The 17,530-nt window shown below is 36.0% G+C and overlaps 1 protein-coding gene across 1 annotated transcript in view; it reads left to right on the top strand.

Moving 5' to 3' along the window:
- The window catches only part of CAND1 (cullin associated and neddylation dissociated 1), a 29,492-nt gene that overhangs the window by 1,644 nt on the left and 10,318 nt on the right, over positions 1–17,530 (top strand). Inside the window, exons 2-7 of the mRNA XM_064655732.1 lie at positions 3,106–3,249; positions 13,743–13,897; positions 15,661–15,784; positions 16,214–16,470; positions 16,554–16,659; positions 17,152–17,297. Of these exons, the coding sequence (XP_064511802.1) occupies positions 3,106–3,249; positions 13,743–13,897; positions 15,661–15,784; positions 16,214–16,470; positions 16,554–16,659; positions 17,152–17,297 (932 nt within the window). The remainder of the gene's footprint in view (positions 1–3,105; positions 3,250–13,742; positions 13,898–15,660; positions 15,785–16,213; positions 16,471–16,553; positions 16,660–17,151; positions 17,298–17,530) is intronic.

The raw sequence follows: 17,530 nt of genomic DNA, 5'->3' as shown, positions 1-17,530 counted from the left end.
TTAAAATACAGCAGAGAAAATACATTTACATGGTAGCTCTAGCAAAGCATTAGGTGAAAAATAATTACCTTTTTTTGTATTGTGTGCGACCAGAAATTCACATTTGAAGCCTTTATTTGTCAAAGAGAGTACATGAATACAGACAGGGAAAAGACATAAAATGTACTTGTGTTTTGTTGTTTTGCTGCAGCATTACAATGCTTAGTTTTATGGTTAAAGTAGATGTTGACATCCAAACATTTCTCTTGTTAATACATTAAAATCTAAAGGAAAACAGAGGTGGTGATTAAATTAACATAGAGTTGGGTTTTGAATAATCTTAACTTTGACAAACTGGACACAAATGTGATATATTTATGGTTTTTTTCATGTCAATTTCTTTCAGATTGGAATTACCTGGAGAGTTCGGACTAGAAATTTTGGAATTACAGAAAAATAGTGATTAGTCTAAAAAGAGACAATCAAGAATTGCCTGATTTTTTTTTAAAATTATTTCTTTAAATTATTCTGAAACTAGATTAAAACATTTTTTTTCTCTAAATGTTACAGAAGATTTTTTACTTTTGTTGTGCTAATTTATTTCTGTGATTAAGTGATATTTCCAATTTGTGCTTATGGGGAGGATGACTTAGAAAAAGTTCCAATGGATTTGTCACTAAATACTGGTTTTCATGACTTAGAAACTTTCTGCATAAAAGGGTTAGGTTATACCTGTCAAATGCAATTGTAGCAAGCACTTCTTTTCCTCCATCTGCATGTAATTAAAACTGGTTTTTGGTTCCTTTAGTAGAGCACACTTAGGAATTTTCTGTTCTAGGAGCTTTGAACGACTTTGGAATTCTCAAATATTAAAAAAAAATCTTAATGTAGATTAAAATCTAACTTTACAAACCATAAAAAATGGATGATGATAGACCTTTACAAACTGACTGTTATGCAATAACATATTATATGAAACTTTATCCATTATGCAAATACACGATACACATAAAATAGCATTTAGTTCTAGTAACTTTATGTGCATTTATTATCAGATTATGTGTATTTGAAGAGGGACAGAGCAATTATCTTGATGATCAGGGAGCTGAGTATAAACCACTGTTCAAGTAACCACTTTACTGTAAAATTTAATCCTCCTTTTTTTGGATAACTGTCTTGTTTGTCTTGCAAACTTGGAAGATGTACTTCTTTGGACATACTTCTTGGAAGGGGCACATACTTGCAGATGCATTGTCCGCATGGAAACTCAGGCTTAAATTCTAAACAGGGCAGTAATATAAGGTGGCAGTTTACATCTGGTTGCGGGAGGAGGAGAATGACTTCTCTGAGTACTGGGTGTGAGGAGCTGCTGACACCGTGCCTGCTTTGCACCGGGGAAGGTTTGATGTGCCGGTGGAAGCAGCAGTTGTTACTAAAAGTCACAGTGAAACTACTCAAAACTATGTTTCTAAATACCGGCTACTATAACCTAAAGTTGCTTGACCTCCCCATTGCATTTTGGAGTTTCAGTTTTAGTTGAGTGCAGAGGCTGCTGAAACACTGAGGATGCACAAGCTCTGCCTAGTTTAGGAAGTGACAAGTAGGTGATGAGTGCACGTGCACTCCTAAGGCTAGGAAATAGGAGCTATTGACCAAGGAAGTGAGAGGAGGTTATTAAGTTTTGAAGAAAAGGAGATAAATACTGGCAGGAACTTGAAGACAATTTTTGAGTGTTCTGGTACTGTGTGGTTTCATGTATATCCTTAAATTCCATCCTATCTGTCCATTACCTTTACTTACCTAGTATTTTTTTTCTTTGCTGTTCTTAAAACTAATGCTGTTTGCATTCACAGCCTGTTTATGTGCACATCTGGTTCCGGTCAGACTGCAGGCTTGCTTCAGTGGGACTATTGGAGTGAATGAAAAACGAGTGGGGTCTTATCTTAGAAACACCTTGAGACTATTAAACTGGAATTACTCTATTAAAAGACAGGACAAGTAGAGGTCCATTATATGAGGGCGGGCATCTGGCATTTGTGATGCATATTAAGATTGTGTAGAGTCTTGGCTTTAATTTTCAATGAAAAAGTAGTATCTGGCATGTCAGGCTGCAGAGATAACCTTCCAAGTAAGACCTGAGCTCAAGTGATGTCTGCTTGAGGCCGATGTGTTTAAAGTCCAAATGTCACTCTCAACTGTTTAACTACGAACCCTTGTTATCAGGGGCTTGGAATGGGGGTCAGTATTGGTACCAAAGACCATGGGATTTGTACTTGAGTAATACATCTGTATGACTGCTTCAGAGTAGAGAGGGTACTTAGAAAGGAAGAATGGGTTAGAAAGCAGTCATCAGAAGGAAAAGAAACAAAAAGCATAAACCCAGTATTTTTGGAAAGTCATTTGTCAGTATATTCTTCTATTAGTGGATGTGACTGTTATTAAATAGTAAATTAATTGCCATGAAAGATGATTTTATTTGCTTGATTTCTCGAGAATTAATTTTGTTCTTTACCGTGACACCCTGGATTGTGGGATGGGTAAATGTGATCAGCTGGTTTCTAGACTGTGAACAAACTAGTCTGTACAGGGCAAGAAAATGAAAACCACATGAAACATAAGCTTAACTATTATTTCTCCATTAATGAATGTTTGGCTTTTGTGAATTTTATGGGAGAATGTTTGGGAAACTATATTCTTCTTCTTGATTAAAATTTGTTTTAAAATAGACTCAGAGCAGAGAATAATTCTTTTAACAAAGTTTTTTTAAAAAGCTTTTTTTTACAACATCAGCATAGCTAATTAAAGGACTATTTAAAATCAATGAAAGTGTCAGTTTTTCTTTGTGGAGATCATACGGAATATAATATAAATAAATGCTAGAAGTAAAATATATAGCTGTTATTAGACAAAGATGATGACCTAACTCAAAGTTATTGTCCTTTTCAAATACAATTTTCCTCCTTTCTGTTCTATAAGTGCTACTTGCATCACAAAACAGACAGCAGGAATCCAATGTTAAAAGTGATTTATTTGATAATGGACGGTGGAAACTGAGAATCTTAAATCCTGAGCACTGTGAATAACCTGTGTCCTTTTAGCAATAATTATCTGGCCATCTTTTGTCAGGTTTATGGCTACTAATGACTTGATGACGGAACTACAGAAAGATTCTATCAAGCTGGATGATGACAGTGAAAGAAAGGTGGTGAAGATGATTTTGAAATTACTGGAAGATAAGAATGGTGAGGTGCAAAACTTGGCTGTCAAATGGTAGGTATTCTTTTTCTGTGATGTAAAGAATTGATGATGACTGAACAACATAAAGTACTTTTGAAAAACTCAAAACCTGCCACTGCTACACAAAATAATTGTGCAACTGATGTCCACAAAGGAACCCTTGCTCTTAGAGGTTACTTGCCTTCATTGTAGTTTCTTACAGAACTATCTTTTGTTGACATTGGGGATTAACACTTGAGATTTCAGACAGCAAATAGCCATTGCAGCCCTTGCTGAAAGTATTTGAGTGACACACTTGTTCTTTGGTGATTATTCTTGAATGCTAAATAGATACAAATAGCTTATAATTCAGGGGTAGTTGCCACACCGGTATTTGACTGTGAGAAGTTAGATGATTTATAGGGGAAGAATTGTAGTATTGGAGTACTTGTCAAGCAGAGATGAAAACACAAAAAGGTAAAGATATGGTCTTGGTTATCAAATATGGAACTTCCCTTTTCACTAACATTCAGAATACTGTGTTAATGGTTTTGCAGGCTTTACAGGAACTGTAAATGTTTTATGGGGTCAGGGTGCAGTTACTTTCATTTCAGAGACTTCTGTTGCTTCACTACCCTCTCGTCCTCGCTTTATTTAGTTTTACATGTGGTGTGACTTTTTCAGAGCACCCTTTGAAGAGGTGCCACGTTTATTATGACTTTCTGTTCTTGGCCATTCTGACTTTTTGTGCCCTTGAAAGAGGGCACAAACTTGTCTTAAGAAGTTCTGGTGTTTCTGAGAATGATTCTTGTTTGTGAGCTCAGGTTATTTTATATTCCGTTTACACTACCTGTATTCCATGAGGCATGGATTGAAGTAAGTTTGCTACACAAGAGCTTGAGAAGCTTCACATTGTGACTAGCTGAGTTTGTTTCAGCTTGTTATTCTTTACAGTTTGCTATGTCAGACTACCAAAGCAGAAAAAGCCTGTGTGCACCTCTGCTTAGGTACTTAGAAGCAGTGCTCGCTTTAGCTTCTGAAATATTTTAAGTGATGGTAACCAAAACCTTGCACAGAGAAATTAGTGTAGGAAGGTCACGTTTCAAGCCAAAATTTGATATTAGCAGTATTTAGCAATATAATTGTCACTGCTTTTTCACTACTCTCACCAGGGGTGCAGTGCTGTTAAAATGTGTCTTCTCCCCCTCCTTTTTTTTAACAAAACAACACAAAATGACATCTTTCGTTATAATTCAAACTTCTCAAATGTCTTGAGTTCCTTGTGGTACAGCTTAAGTTCCATGACTTTGAAACAGATTGCTTGTACTCAATTAGAGAAGTATACTGTTATGAAACTTGGCTCAGGCTTAGAATTGTCTTTGTGTGAAATAACATTTTGTGGAAAAGTTATGTTATGGCATACATGCAGTACTCATTTTCAATGTACATCCTATAGTTTTCATGAAGTTTAGATTAATGCACATAGTTTATACATCACAATCTTTAATGGTAGTGTTAGAATTTAGGATCTATAGTACAAGTAATGCTTATTGAAACATTAAAGAAAGATTGCAGAGGGGAGAGGATGAGAAAAAAGAGGGCTGTGTGTGTGCACATGTCCAATTTTATTAACAATTCTTCAATTTTTAAAGTTACTTTGATATACTAATAAAATTTTTTGATTTAATTAATATGAAAGGATCTCTTTCAAATTTGGAGTGTTTTCGAGGAGTCCAAATAATGTTAAGGAGCAGTGTTAAATTTACTTTACTGCAATAAGAAACATCATGGAAAAATTTTCAGGCGAATTGTGAACATTTGTGTTGAAGGTATACATTGCAGAACTTATCAAGTTTTGGGGTTTTTTTTGGTTCTTGCATCCCAATCACTTGCAGATATGCTTTGGATAAAAAAAACCTCCACCACTCTTTTAGAGTATTCTTTTCTTATGGTGGCTTATACTCACAGTATTGTTCATGACAGTTGTGTGCCAGTCTGAGCTAATGCTGTTCTGCTGTTCTTGTCCTCCTTGTCCTTTTTCTTGCACTGCTTCTTATCTAGTTTTGTTATAGACTGGTTTGGGGAATTAGTTTTCTTCTGGTTTAGTGCTCTTCTACAATCAGATGAGCTTTAATGGAAACATTAGTAAGGGTGAAGGATAGGAGAGGCTGAACACTATTAAGCTGTAGTTATTTTGAAACAGTTCAAGCTAAAGTCTTCCATCTACTACAGCACTGAATGTAAGCCTGATTCATTGGGAAGTTAAATTCAGCCAGCATATTTTTCTTGACTTTTTTGATTTTAAATATTTTGTGCTCTTGTGTATTTCTGTTACTGATTTTCTGGCACTTTCAACTGAGGAGAGCATAAACTGTTTAGATCTCTCTTAATTTAAATTCTGTGACAAACTGTAGAGACTATCAGCAGTAACTTTCATCAGACTGGTACTTGATGACCCATTAAAGAATAGATTCCCTCTCTTATAGAAAAAGAATTTAAGGCAACCCTATGTACTTTTGAATCTGTATTTGAGATAGATTTTTCCTGAGGAAGGGAGAAAAGTTTTGCAGCTTGTTAGGGGAGCTTCCTCTACAGGTAGATGAATGTAAATGCTCTGAATGGCAGAGGAGGTAAGGATCACTTTTCCAAGGTTTGATTCTTGAGGTTACTGAGCACAGCAGATTTAAAACAACTCAGAGCAGCCGTAAAACTATTTATTTTTAGGCAAGTGTAGCAACAAGTAAACAGTGTTCCTGGTTTTGTCTTTTCCGCTGCTTGAGTAGGGAGGGCTCTATTGGTTAAAGTGCTGATGAACTTTTTTCTTATCTGTACAAAGCACACTAGTGATTTTGTTCCTGATCTTTACAGTTATATTACGCTGGTTTTGGGCAGGATAAAACATGTTGTTCTTTAGCAGAAGTCAGTTTTTGAGTTTGTGGATATTTGGGTAGCTACCTTGCAAGATGACTGTCCAGTTCATTTCTGAATAAAAATGAAAATTAATGAGCTGCCTTAGTACTCCTGAAGTAAAAGTCAATCTACTCTAATCTTTGACCTTACAAAAGAGAAAGGAGTTTTATTTATCAAGCTTCTCTTGTAGGCCGTAGATACAACCTATGTCAGTAACTGCAGGTTGTTTACCTTGTTTTTGTTAATTTTATGTAAAATTTTAAATCTGTTCATGTTGTCTACATTTTTTCTGCAGGAATGGTTTTTGCTTCATCTGATAGTCATAGGCTGTTTTACAGTTAGCCACCATAGAAAACACTATTGCACATTCTTACAGCGTGGTATTGTGTACACCTTATGGGAATAGTAGTTACACTTTTTGTAGGATTTTGTAGGATTATGTGCATCTGGATTAGTCAAGTAGTGTAGTTTGTCTAAACATAGATATGTTGGGTGGACTTGTTCTTCATTGATGATAATGTTGGTAATGTTCTTTTGGCCTGAATTTCACATTAATTGTTTCCTGTGTTCAGTATTGCAGTTTAAGGATGAACTGCTTCACTTTTTGAGCAGTTTTCTATGGTTTGCTGTTCTGCCACTTAAACCTATGCATAGAAATCTTTATTGATTCACACTGTGAAACATTTCCTGTAACCTGTAAGAACCCAGATGCACTCACATATCTCTGTCCATGGGGGAATTAAAGTACTTTCAGTGGTTCCTCCCTTGTGATACTGTAATTTCTCTGCATTTACCAGTGTGACTCCTCTGAGCAGTGATTCAATACAAGTAACTTCCTGACGCTGTGAGTCTTGAGTCATTAGTGTGAACAGGATGATGCATGTATTGGCTGTTGTGTGGCTGATCCAGTTGAGCAGCTTCAAAGCATTTTGGATGCTGTGGTAATACACTACTGCACATCATGCAATACTGGTGGTTTGAATAATGTTTTGGTTTTCTTTTTTTTTTTTTAAGTTGTGAATTTTAACTCTTCCCTGTAAATAAATGTGATTATTTGATAGCTATTAAAGTATGCCAGCTTGAGACTATAATTGATTGAGTTGGTGTCCGTCTTCTTGATAAGGAGCTACACTATGAACACCTTTATTTTCAAATGTATGTAACTTATAGGAGGTAGCGTGTTATTGTTTATTTCCATAGGCAGCTGAATGACCTTTTGACTCAGAGAAACTGGACACAAATTATTGGTTAGTGAAAAGGAAAAGATCAAAGAGCACTTAAAACAATATCCAAAACAGCCTTCGAGTGTGTAAAATACTTACTTAAGTGCAAAAGCTTTGTAGTCAGAATTGATTTTATAAAAGAAGGTTATAGTTTATTTTCAACTTCTGATAAGCTTAGTTTGTAATCTAGGACTAATGTCCTAGTGATATCTGTGTCCAGTGATATCTACTGATTTTGAAGGCCAGGAAAGCTTGAGGCAATCTGTTTTTAAAATTTACTTCACAATTGGCATGTCTGCTTGATTGAACTAATAGGTTGAATAAATAGGACTGAAGGTGCTGATTCAGGAAAAATATGGTTTAACACTTTCTAGAAACTGTAATGTATAGTGTTTGTCTGAATGTCATTAAAGTGGTTTGGTCATCTTTAAAACATTAGCAAAAAGTGTTTCTATACTTAATTGAGATGAATCTAATTGACTGGCCTTGTCTGTGATTTAGTTACTTACATTTGAAGAACAAACATATTTAAATCCAAAGTATTTAGGAGCTGTTCAGCAGTTCATGTTTAAAATAAGTCCTTACCTATAACTTGAGATGCTTTCACTTATGAACCAAGAGTTTTTTAGTGGCGATCTGCTTCTGATGTGTCACAGTCTATGTATAAAAAGATGGTGTCAGCTGCCGGTCTCTAGGATGTGGAATTTGTATTTTTGTAGGGTTGCACAAGCAATTGTAAACTGCAAAAAGCAGAAGATGTGACCTCTCTGGCCATTAGAGGAGGGATGACATTGCCACCTGGAATTTCACCAACCAAATAGCAAACTCTCTCCATATTGATCAAAAGCAAACCTTTAGGATTGCTATTCTGCAGGTTTTGAATATTTTTGAAAGGATATTGTTACTCAGATTTGTTTGAATTTGCTTCCATAATTGTACATGTGCTTGTTTGTCTTTCCTAGTGCTTCTATTTGCAGTACTTCTACTGGAGCAGACAGCGTTAGGGATGAGAAATGGTTTATACAGATTCTAACCTTATATACCATAGCCTGTTGACTGAAAGCCCAGGGAATTTCTCTGGCTGTGGACAGTCATTGTAGCTTGGAATTGTTTGGGTTTCTATTCTAGTTGATTTATGCTTGCAAAACAATTTACTATGCTCCAAGGGTAGACGAGTGTAACAGCACTGTGAGTAGCCACTGACTGACAGTGGAGTGCATTTGAAGAGAAGCTGTATATATAGATGTGTCAATGAATCACTGCGATGGGAGAGCTTGGCTGAAGAGTGAAATCGAGTTGTGGAGAAAGCTGTGAGCTTTTTGAGCAACTGGAGAAAACGTTTCAACTGCAGCCAGGGATGGCTTGTTGTATTTGTGTCTCAGAGGTAATTCTTGGTAAGAATCCGTGTGTTCGCAAGTGCTTGTGTACCGGTTTATCGGGAGTTTATCTGTTAAAAGGAAAAGGTCTTTATCAGTATCAGTGGTAAAAATTATTTTAATAACATTGCATTATTAATTTAACATTATCAAAGCAGTAAAATGACCAGATTGGATTGTGGATATGGTCCTCTAAACCCCTGCTCTCAGAGGTTTAGTAGCTGTGGAGATGGTTTAATGGAATCTGAAGAATCCAGTACAGTGCCCTTTTCCTAAATTAAAGGGCAGTGTCTGGTTAAGGCCTGAGGTTTGACTGCTTTTAATGAAGGGTGCTCTGTCAGGACTGTTCATCTCTGCAGGTTCTGCTGAAGCAAGTGAGAAAACATTCCATTACGTCTTCATTTCTGTGCACTTAAAAGGCTTCTTTTTATGCCTTTGATCAGATACCAGTCAGTATCTCAATTAACAGTCCTCTTGAGATTACCCACATGCTGTATCTTCTAGAAATGTTGACCCAAAGTTATTCTTGTGTTTTTATTTTAAAGCTATCTCTATATCTCCATAAAATACTCTGCAAAATGAGTAAATTGCAAACTTCCTGAATTTGTGGCATTGGTGTGATCATAATGTGTCAATTTCATATGCCTGTGGCCTGGTTTGACTAATGTCAAATTAGTTCCAAGTTTTGTGCATTAACAGAACTGAGTTAGTTGTAAGTGATGTTTCAGTGCATGGTTTTGGTAAATATGTTTTGCCTTCGCTGCTTTCTTCCCCTCTCCCCGGCCCCACACATGCACTGCCAGTATTTTCAGCAGGTGTTGCCACACAAGTAGGGTGGGCGAGGAAAGAAAGAAACCAAGCAGGTTACAGTTTGTGAAGGAAGGCATGAATAGTGCTAGGTGTGATTGCTTTGGGGATTGCATATTCCTGGGTGTTAATATACATGCTGTGCCTCAACTGCTCCGTTTGGGAGCCTTTGTAGCAGGAAGAATGGAAAGTTTGATGCTCTGAGACTGACAAGAAAACTGAGTATCAGAGGAACTTGGATCATGTGGTTTTGGATTTACCCTGTAGGTGCTTCTAAGTTATGTTTGACCAAACTGTTCCTATTTTCCCCCATGGCCTCTCAAAAGGAATTTGCTCTGACCAGATGTGGAGATTGTCAAATTGACCAAAATGAGCAAAGTTGTTGTCAAGTTTGACTATACATTAAAAGTTAATTCAGTATGGTCCAAGGTGCCAAGGCACATTAAATATGGTTAACAGCACTTCGGAATGAAGCTACACCTCCTTGGGTCTCCACTGTCAAAGTAATGCAGGGGTTTGTCTTTTCCTCAACAGTACCAGCAAGGTAGTAAGTGTGTGGGGTGAGTACTGTACTCATGGTGAGTACAGTACTAAGCTCCTGAACTAACTTCACTGCCTTTATGCTGAATGCCAGAGCCTTCAGCCTTTTCTTCTGAATAGTGATCTGTGACCTATGTGTTCCCTCACAACTGCCTGGCTGTCAGTTTTATTAGCTAGTAGTGAACCCAGGGCCCAGCTGTGTTCTTGGAGAGTTAGACTTAAAGCTCTGGAGACATTTCAAGTAAAACAAACCAACTAACCAAAAACGTTTCAGTATTGTCTTGGATTTTGTGCTTGTCTCTCATTACATATAAATTAAGAAAGGAACTCTCCATTTGATAAAGACTCGAGTGATTTTTCTATCTTAATACACTTGTGTGTTTTTGTAATACAATATTGTGGGAATTAGATGATTTAAGTACTAAGTGTAAAGTAAGTTTTAGACTGAGTGGCATAACTTAATTAGGATTTTGAACCATCTACTGTTAGAATAATAGCCTTCACTGAGAGCTTAGTATCTTACTAGCTTGGGCAGAATTTCTGTTTGCCTATAGATCATTCCTCCCTCCTCTAGTTTTGTGCAGTTTACTTAATGCCTGCACTTTTTTTATTATGAAATTTGCTCTTAATTCAGACTGATTTTCAAAATCTTATGAAATAAAACCAAAACATTTTTTCCCTCCACTATAACCACTAGGGTCTGAAAGGAAGTACTTTGAATCCAGATAGTTTCTTTCCAGTAGTCTGGTACAATTAGAATAAGATGTATTGAATTTATTAATTTTACTAGTGCTGCATACTGATATTTGTTAATCAGGGTTTAGTTCTGTACCATGACCTGTCAACTCCATTATTACATTGTACAATCAAATGTATGAAATTGGAAGTTCTCCTCCCACTTTTTTCCTAGTGTCTTGAGCTTGTTTTGTTTTTTTAAAGGCTTTGAAAGGCTGGTTTTGGGGAGGAGGGAAAAATATTTACCCTTGTGTATCATACTAGCTTGTAGCTGAACAGTTTTAAAAGTTTGATAATTGCTATTTATTTCAAATCAGTGAAAACTGTAGTGCAAATGAATATATTAAAACAAAGTATCACAGAATCACGGAATATGCTGAGTTGGAAGGGACACACAAAGATCATTGAGTCCAACTCCTGACCCTGCACAGGACCATCCCCAAGAGTCACCCCATGTGCCTGAGAGTATTGTCCAAACACCTGTAGAACTCTGTCAGGCTTGGCGCTGTGACCACTCCCCTGGGGAGCCTGTTCCAGTGCCCAACCACCCTCTGGGTGAAGAACCTCTTGCTAATATCTAACTTTCAATTTTTTTTTCTTTTCCTAAGCATGGGAAAACAGTCTGTCTTTGGACAGCATACTCCCTTTGCACTTGACAAGGAGTCGAACTAGGGAAATACTTCCAGTTGGAAGTTGTTTTATTGTTAATTATGTTAATCTATTTTACAAATAATTTTATCATCTGCTTGTAATACTTCCGTGTGCTTCTATGTTTCAGTAAGGTTGTGACCATATGGTCCTAAATTGAAGTAGTCTCAAAAGTCTGACATATTGGTAGTGAATAGTGGCATATATTTGAAATTCTAAACTTTGCTTTCTTGATCTTAGTCTTGTTTTGATAAATTCATTCATTTTTCCCCTAAGGTTTCAGTTTGACTGCAACTCTCCAATATTAGTATTTATTGATCCAATAGACATAATTTTAGTTTCAATTAGCTTTGATAGAATAAACTTTAATGAGAAGCAGGTGTATACAGTGTTAAAGTTCAGTTTGGAAAAAGCTAAAGGGTGTATGGAGGCAGTACATTCTAATGTAGTCCTAATCAGTTAGTGATTGTCTTTAAGATGCTCCTTTTTCTGCATTTGTTCATACAATGATTTCCATATGTTACAGTTTTATAGTACTGATTTATAGAGAGGTTGACTGTGTACATTACGTACAAAATTGAAGGCCAGATACAAAATTTGGACCCTACCTTGTGTCATGAATGGGTGGTTAGGCTGCTTAAAGAATCACTATCAAAGGTACTGGCAAACCCCCCAGGTTTTAATATGAATTTGTAGGATTTCCTTGGTAGGACATCTGGAACAGCTGCAAAACAAGTAGGGGATGGTCTGTGCACAAGACCAAGTCAGAATGCTACTCATTATCCCTTTGATGCAGGTGGAAGGGAAAATAAATAATAGTTTTCTGGAGGCACACTTGTGTTTTTGTTAATTCCGCTAATGGGCTACACTTCCAAGTCACAATTCCCACTTTTTCTGTAGATAACCCTCGCTACTCCTGTCTCCGTTCTTGTGTCAATACGTTGCTTTTCCTTCTGTGTGACTGTTGCTCGCAGCAACTTGTCCTCCTGTCCTCACTTCTGTCGGGGTCAGTACAGAACCTAAATGTATTAGAACTTCAGCTTCATGTCGCATCTCACATCTAATGTTGTTGTCTTATTAATAAGCATGCTTTCTTGAATTGGGTAGTGATACTATGGATGTCACCACAGAAAATTAAACAGAGAGTAGATGGCAAGATCAAGGTACAGGGATGAAAGCTTTTGAAACAAAGAAGCTTTGTCTTTCAGAGTGGTTACTGTATGTGTAGGTTAACTGTACTGTTTTTTGATGGACAGCTTGTAACACTTTTTTTCAGAACTCAAGGTGTTAATTGTTAATGTATATTTGAGGGAGTTGAGTTAGATTAAAATATTTGGTAATTTAAAATATTTCCAAATAAATTTCCCATTTCTGAGATGCCTTGTCTAAAGGCAGGTGTTTTAAAATAGGGAGAAACTAAGTAAGCAAATTTGCAGTGAGAAGTTGTTACAGAGGTTTTTAACTGATGAATGGGAAGACACAGGCAATAAAAGGCTTGGGGGTTTTTTGTAACTTCCCTTTTGAACAGAACATTAAGAATGAAGAGATGCTGGAAGTTGGTGGTAGGGCTAGAGAGGTGGTGAAGGATGCTGTATTTCTTAGCAATGGTCTAGACTTTACTAGGACATCCGAAGTTTTAGTATTTTGAACAATCTGAGAGCATTTGACAAAGAAATACAGAATTGTTGCAATTCTCAAAATGGTTGGAATAACTAAAAATTCGCAGTTCAGAGGAAAGAGGAAGTGTAACTCTGCTGCATGTATGTGGTGCTTGTAGTCTGTGTGAAGGAGGACATGCCATATCTCTGTTTTTTATTTTAGCATTTGTATTCTAATACAGAAGACACTCTAAGGTATAGAAGGAGTCTCAGTGTGTATCAAATTGAATCCAAGTGTTGTAGAGAATAAAGATGCAGTAATTAAGAATGTTGCTTACTTGCCTGTGGAGTAAGTAAGCGCTGATGGTCAAGCAGGTGAACTGATGGCTCTGGCTAGGTAATTTTTGTTATAAATGTTGTCATTAAACGAGAAGTAAGAGGGACTCTGGTTTTGAGACTGAAGCAGTAAAGTCATGCAAAAGCTGTTTCCAGCACCAGATAAAAACCAGGTACTAAATGACCATTTTGTTACTAGGTTTATGGAGATGGGTTATCAACCCAACCAGCTAGAGGTTTTCAGATTTTAAAATTCTGCTTTGTATTGCTACCAAACCCAACCTTAAGTTTGTGACTTGAATGCAAAATACTGAAATAAAATGACATGTTTTATTTAGGGTTGCAGATTTAATACTTTTCTTCTCTTTATACAGCCTAGGACCTTTGGTGAGTAAAGTGAAGGAGTATCAAGTGGAGACCATTGTAGATACCCTCTGTACAAACATGCTCTCAGACAAAGAACAGTTACGTGACATTTCAAGCATTGGTCTTAAAACTGTGATTGGAGAACTCCCCCCAGCTTCCAGTGGTAAGGCATTTTGTACTCAAGGATTTATCTAGTTGTGTAATTTACTAATTCAAAAAGATACAAAAGCCTGGTCTTTTAATTAAGAGGATTCAATTCATTTAGCCTTGGAACTAATTTCTGTTAGGGGAAAAATGTATGGCACAAATATCCTTTTAGTTTCTCCTTCTCTGTATTGCTAGATTTTACTTCACAAGTTTAAAAACTTTATTTGTTTTACTTAAAGTTTACATTAATGTGGAAAACAAACTTAGAGTATATGAACTTTGGTATAACAAGTTGAGTGTGAAAGCTTCTATTTTAATAATTGCCTGGTGGAACTTTTCTGGGCTATTGTAATAGCTAAATCTCATCTTGCTTTTTGATTGATAGTACTCTTTAAAATTGATTACAACTTGGGTATTTCTCTCTAACCATTTGATTTCTTGTCTCAATTTCTGGGAAGTGTTTTGGAAAGTACCTTGTGAATTACTGAAATGCTTACCTGCAGATTTAAATGAAGGCAGTCTTTCCTCCAAAAGAGATATTAATGTTGAACAGCTCATCACTTAATGGCATTACTTTTTATTCAAGTGCTTTTCAGATATCACAGCATAGGAATGAGAATAGAGAAGTGATTAAAAAGGCTTTGAAATGACATTTTTAGAGACTGAGGTCTCTTAAAAAAAAGAACTCTGATTTTAATATCCCTTTTGAAAGTTGACATGTAAATCATGCTTTTATCAAGCGGTAGTGAGATGCATAAACTTTACATAAGCAACTAATTTTAAGTAAATTGCTTTTACAATTTAAAAAGCTTTTACACTTTTGTTTGCCTACACAAAACGAAAGATTTATGGGTAGAGGTAAAGCTCAAACAAAAATGCAGGAAAATCTTTCAATATCATTAACATTCCTAATATGAAAATAAACATGTTATTTCTTTCTCTCAACTCAAACATAGATTGTTGCCTTTTTTCTTAGCCTTTGTGGTAAGACATTTGACTGTCCAATTGTTATGTTTTAGTTATAGTCCTACTTAAGAATTAGCCATAATATATATAAAGCAGAGTTAACATAGGTTGGAATGGTATTAATTTCACACTGACATTCCCAAAGTGTGACTAAAAAAATTTCATGCATGTGAAGATGAATGCTGACTGTGTTGTTACCATGACGTGAGTTCCTTCTCATAATTACTTGAAACAACATTAGACAGTTTGAGGAAGGGGGAACTATAGAGTTGTTGTAAAGACATTTCTTCTTGTATTTTAAAATACTTTGGGTCTACCTTTTTTTCCCCGTTTCTTAAATGTTTCAGCAGTATTTCAGATACTTACTACTTAAGAAGCTTCTTGTGCAAAATAATTTCATTTTACTTTTTCATTATACAGCCATTCTTTAGAGATGGCTCTTCTGTGCTTCTCCCTACCATATAGTTTATTTCTCCATTTTTACCCATAGGCCTTTCATTTATTGCTCTAGACTTGTCTTGGCCTTCACTTTCCATTGCTTGCCCTACCAAAAGCAGTGTTCTTTCTGTTATATGTACCTTCTGGGACAAGAAGCTCTCCTCAGTATGTTTGTACATAAATAGTCTTTTAGCTCTAATGCAGAGCATACATGACATTAGCAAACAAACTGACTGTTCAGGCTTGTTTTGTTGTGTGGGAAAAGCTTCTTTATGCTGAGATTAGGTTGCTTTCTGTAGTCGCAAACATGATCTCCGGTGTTAAAAACTTGATTTTAAATATTATGAAAATGCTGAGGTTTTGTTGTCCTTTCAGGTTCTGCTTTAGCAGCTAATGTTTGCAAAAAGATCACAGGGCGTCTCACTAGTGCTATAGCCAAGCAGGAAGATGTATCTGTTCAACTGGAGGCACTGGATATCATGGCTGATATGCTGAGCAGGTAAACATTCATCTTTTAATATGCCGGTGAATGCTGATAAATACTCCTTAAAGCTTGAACTTTAGTTTTCCGAATGTAAAATTAAATTAGTTGAAGTTATGTAAAATAATATGATAAGGTATTAAGTACAGGTGAAACTTAATTTAGAAAAAAAGTGAATATATTGAAGATAATTGATTTATAGAACAATTCCTTTGTTATGTAATCTTCTGAGAACTGTAATTTTAAGCTTATTTTAATGTTTATTTATTTATTTATTTATTTATGTTTTAAACTAATTTCTTCTTTTAAGAAGTTCCTAAAGCTTAAATTTAAATAATTAATTGGAATCTTTGTGATGTTTGGGGAATATTTAAAGATTGTTGTACAGTATATGAACAAAGTTATCTAGATTCAATTGGTTTGAGTTTGTGTTTTGTCTGTTTTAAGGCAAGGAGGACTGCTTGTTAGCTTCCATCCTTCAATTCTGACCTGTCTGCTCCCCCAGCTGACCAGCCCAAGACTTGCTGTGAGGAAAAGAACCATCATTGCTCTTGGTCACCTGGTTATGAGTTGTGGCAATATGGTTTTTGTTGACCTCATTGAACATCTGTTGACAGAACTGTCTAAAAATGATTCCATGTCAACAACTAGGACCTATATACAGTGTATTGCTGCTATCAGTAGGCAAGCAGGTCACAGAATAGGTAAGAAAAATTTATAAATTATCTTTTACTTTAAAGTTTTTAGGTGAGAGTAATTACTTAGCTAATTTTTTTTCTCTTACTAGGTGAATATCTTGAGAAAATAATTCCTTTGGTTGTAAAGTTTTGTAATGTAGATGATGATGAACTACGAGAGTATTGCATTCAAGCCTTTGAATCTTTTGTTAGGAGGTAAGTCATGGGTACCTATTTCAGGCTTTCAGATCTGATAGTGTGCCACTGGATTGTAAGCTATCAAGAGACAATCTCCTTCATAGAAAATATTTTTGCAAGCTTTGAGCTGGAACTGTTTCTATAACTCTACCTTGTAACTTAACTGTTAAACAGGGTGTTATGTCTGTACTTTAGAAACTTCCTACTGTGCCATTGCTACTTGTGCAAACAGGAGGTGGGAAGTCTATTTGTGTCCAGCAATAGTGACAAAAAAATTTTTATCCAGAGGTGTATCTTAGTCCTTTTCAAACTTCCAATCTAGCAGATCCTGTTACGCAGTAGAACTGCCCTTTCTGACCTTCCATTCGGAATTTCTGTAATTCAGATGGGTGCGTTGATATTAGTTGTGTTGGCTAATGTCTCCAAAGTACAGTATGTGGCATGAAGTCGTTTAGGAATATTTTAGTTCTTCGAAGTAATTTGACATTGATTGTACTTTTTATTGTGCAGGTGTCCTAAAGAAGTTTATCCCCATGTATCTACTATTATAAACATTTGTCTTAAATATCTTACGTATGATCCTAATTACAATTATGATGATGAGGATGAAGATGAAAATGCTATGGATGCTGATGGTGGTGATGATGATGATCAAGGTATATTCTCTTGTCAGTTTGGGGGAGAGGGTGAGCTTGTGATCCTGTACCTGTCTGAGAAAATTGGTATAGGTGGTACTGCTACTAAGTACCAGCATTTGAGTGACTTGTATACTTTCATATTCATATTTTGTACCTCTTTTAAACATACCTTATGAACTTACCTCTTGGAATAAAAGTGTAGGATATTGTTGCTGGAGATCAGTGATTCCAAGGGTGAACACAAAATACAG

Source organism: Pseudopipra pipra, chromosome 5 (genome assembly GCF_036250125.1).
Source record: "Pseudopipra pipra isolate bDixPip1 chromosome 5, bDixPip1.hap1, whole genome shotgun sequence".
NCBI lineage: Eukaryota > Metazoa > Chordata > Aves > Passeriformes > Pipridae > Pseudopipra > Pseudopipra pipra.
This window is presented reverse-complemented; position numbering and strand designations above follow the sequence as displayed.